Genomic DNA, 3,969 nt, shown 5'->3' with positions numbered 1-3,969 from the left:
ATAATGAGGGCAACAAATGTATAGATGTGTTTTATACAATTGATCTATGTATTGTGATGAATTGTATGAGCCCCAATAAATTGATTTTAAAAAAAGATAGCTTTAAATTGGATTTAAAATGTATCTATAATATAATCTATTTAAAATAAAATGCAAATATGTTTTAAAAAAAAAAGTATTCCAACAGAGAAGGCAATTTGACCATCTCTATCAGAAAGAACTTATATCACCTGAATGAAGAAAACTTTAAAGGAACAGGAGAACAAATGAGAAAATGGACACCAAAACCTTTAGAGAAACTCCAAGGGGGGAAGCTAAGGAAGCACAAAGGAGACCCTTTTATAGTGGGAGTTCAAGATCCAAGATGGTGTTGCATACTACAAAGGGAAAACCATTTTTACTCAGTAGGGGAGGAATGTGCTGTATTCAGAGGACATTCAGAGGACATTTAAAACTTCAGAGTTCTCTGTTTGGAGAGAGTCTTGCAAGATGGATTTTCATAGTAAAGTGGAAACACATAAAGGAGGGAAAATTTCAGAATGTTAAAGAAAGAAAATTATGGAAGCAAACATACAATAGTGTAAAACAAGTAAATGGAAATCTAATCTCTTAAGAGCTACAGGTGTACTTCACTCAACATCTAGGACAAGTGAGCTCTCACATTCAAAGAAGCACACATTTTATGCATTTTCCGACACCTATCATAGATATGAAGCCTTCTACCAGTTGAATCAACTCCCCGAGTCAATTCCCTTAAGGTATTTTGACCATGCATCAGGGAAAATTACACTATAGCTTGCTTCTAATAATGAACACAGTTCTCCTTGTTCCAGTTGAGAGAAAGCTTCTGGGCTGACAACTAGATAACCTGTTTATGAGAAATTACAGAATCTTAGATACCAACATTAACCTACATTTGTAAAGCCTGCAGAATGTTGTATTTCTAGGGAAATAATGTTCAAAGGAACAATGTAAATAGTGTTCTTTCAAGGATAGAAGACCTAACCCACTGACCTAGGACGAGAGAATGCAATGAGAATCTACCTCTTTGAGAACACCACAGACACTGCAAAGATTTTAACACATAAGAAAGGAAAAGCCAAAGACTTGAGAATTCTCCTCACCAGTGGAAACCAGGTTGCGATAGTTCTCCAACATCACATCCTGATATAGGGTCTTCTGAGCAGGGTTCAGGAGCTGCCATTCCTCCCAGGTGAACTTTATAGCCACATCATTGAATGCCAGTGATTCCTATAGTAAGACGAGTGTGTTTAATGACGTATTTTTCATTTGAAGATTTAAAAATATATATCTTACAGTAAAGAAAGCAAAACAGTAATAAAACTATTGTGGTAGTGCATTCCATAATGTGTCATCAACTGAGGACTCGGTAGAAAATATTTGACCTTATTTCTACATTCGTAGCCATTGGCCCAGAAAACTAGCCTTATTTTCAGAAATATCTCCATTGTTCTGAGAAATAAATGTTTTCAAATACACGTTCTCCAGGCCAAATAATGTGCCCCCCACAATAACTCTCCATTAAGGAGCAATCTTAAAGGAGCTGCCATAGTAGATGAATCATTTCTGTGCCTGGCTACTTCACTATGCCTGAAGGTTATCTGTAGGTCAGAGCAATTGGGTTCTATAGCCAAACCAACATAAATGTAGCAAGTGCCTGGGGAGGGCCCAGGGCCAGTTCTAAGTCAACTAACACTAGGTCAAGATGGTAACTAACCATCTTGCTTGTTTATTATTTTACCTGTTTATGCTATTACCCCTTGACTATGTATATGCTAACTGCATGACATGCACGCCTTATGGAAAGATCTGTAAGCTCCATTATATATACCCACTGGAAAATATATTTACTCTCTCAGTCCTGACATGGGAAGATAGCCCCTGTGTCCTACTGTCTGATCTCTGTCTTTTAATATTTGCCACAATTGCAATGTACTCCTGAGGATCACTTTTCGAGTGTTGGGGACCCCAGTGCCCAAAAATAATGCACCCACTCATAAAATTAAAATTTTGAGTTCCAGTAAAATTATCTGAATGAGCTAGAAATAGCTCAGCTTTACACTCACACAAAGTAAACACCTGTTTATTATTAAATGGAATTAGGACTTCTACCAGTATCACCATTATAAAAGGCTCGGTACCTTGAGTGGCAATAAGTATCAGGAACAGTTCAGATGGGGGAGGTCAAACATACCTCACCTCTCCAACATTTTTTGTCAATTCTTACACAAGTCATTCTTCCCACACCACTCTTTGTCTCACTTCTGGGTTTGATAACCTGTTGCTATGGTCACACAAAACTCCATAGATCAACGTGGTCTATTAATGACCAAGGTACAACTTGGGATCAGGAACAAGAAGCTATAATTCAGAACCAAGATCAGAATGTTCGTAGGCAATATCTCCCTTCCTGAGTTCAGAACAACATTGTAACTTTAAAAGGCCACCTTAGGACAAGCTCCTCTTGACAACCTTAGGACAAATTCTTCTCAGCCACCTTCGGACCATATTGCCTTAACTTTAATTGCAAGGTCCTCTTGAACTTGCCATCTTTCACCACATGCTCTCCAAGGGGCACCTCCTAGGTCTGTTGGGTGTACCACTGGAGCCCTCCTATCTTGCCTAGACAGGGAAGGTGCTAGGTTGGGCCAAGAAGCCATCATATCAAGAGGGAGAGAGAGAACTGCCTGCAGGCATGGTTTGAGAAGAGACTGTGAGACACTGGCCTGTTACCTGACCTGTTGATTTGGTTTTATTAGCCCCTGCAGCCACATACTTCAGAATGATCCCATGGATTAGGGATTTGCCAGCTTCCAGAAATTCAAGATCCATTTCCTTGAATGACAACTGTGAGCCGGCTGTATGACTTGACTTGAGAACTTCCTCCACTCTATGAGCCAACAGCTTGCTGTCTTACCTTCCCATTTGGATTACTCAGCCCCTGCAACCTATTATCTGACCAGATTCAAAAACTTCACTTTGTGAGGCAGTGGACTGTTGTCTGACCTGATGAAGTGGTTCATGAGCCTTTGCAAACACATTAATGAGGAGAACCCTGCAGACTGATACCTGATCTGTATATAGAGTTGGGACTCACCAGCTTCCACATCTTGAACAGGGATTTATTGACTTGATGGCTATTTAGTTTTGTGAGATGCTGCAGAGCATATCATGGAACATCTTGAACCTCAATCACCTAGGGCCTGGTCTACTGCTGCTCCAATAAAATGAACTCTACTATTCATGGGTCAATAGCTATCCAATGAAGATAATGACCAAGGTAGATGGGATACAGTGACACAGCCAATGGTGACAGGTCCAGAAAGGACTTTTTAGCCAAGATAATGGGACAGGCAGGCAAGATTAAGAAGAGGATATCCCAAAGGAGTTGAGGGGAACCTATATAGATGGAACTAAAAAATGAGTCTACCTTTGGAGGGTAAAATGTCTGATAGGGGACAGGGAAAACAGGCCTGCCCCAAAGAAGAGCAAAAGTGCCTACATAGTTCTTTAATATGAATGCCAATGTGTAGCCTATTGATTCTGATACCAATTTACACACTGTTACCGAATAAAGCTCTGCCTCGTACGAATCAGAGCTGATGTTGATGGTTCATCCTCTCTCCTGCATCTACAGTTAGAGGAGGTGAGATGCTGTCAACCATTTTTAAAACACTATTACTACAAGGCTCATTCTAGATGCATTAATGAGAATGCTGCTGTTTGGGAGAGTATGTAACATTTCACCTTCAGAAAGAAGCATTAAAGAAACTTAATCAGACAAAAATCCCATGGAATACTTAACTCTCCTAAAAAAGTGATTTTATTTCTCCTTAAAAAGGTTCAAAACCAACGGTAGGGAGGGGACGGGAGGACTGGTAGGGAGTGACCACGGTCAAGGCAACCATGAGGAACTACTGAAGCCAGAATGGACTGATCATGGTATTG

At 40.0% G+C, this 3,969-nt stretch overlaps 1 protein-coding gene across 1 annotated transcript in view; it reads right to left on the bottom strand.

Annotated features, from left to right (window-relative positions):
- LOC123522401 (zinc finger protein 615-like) overlaps nucleotides 1-3,969 on the bottom strand; it is a gene marked incomplete at its 3' end in the record, with an annotated part of 12,688 nt that overhangs the window by 6,246 nt on the left and 2,473 nt on the right. The window contains 1 exon segment of the mRNA XM_045296322.1: nucleotides 1,125-1,251. Coding sequence (XP_045152257.1) covers nucleotides 1,125-1,251 — 127 coding nt within the window.

Source organism: Echinops telfairi, unplaced genomic scaffold (genome assembly GCF_000313985.2).
Source record: "Echinops telfairi isolate 266 unplaced genomic scaffold, ASM31398v2 ScPeMD7_7401;HRSCAF=8416, whole genome shotgun sequence".
NCBI classification, from domain to species: Eukaryota; Metazoa; Chordata; class Mammalia; order Afrosoricida; family Tenrecidae; genus Echinops; species Echinops telfairi.
The sequence above is the reverse complement of the archived record's forward strand: the minus strand, read 5'-3'. Positions and strand labels throughout refer to the sequence as shown.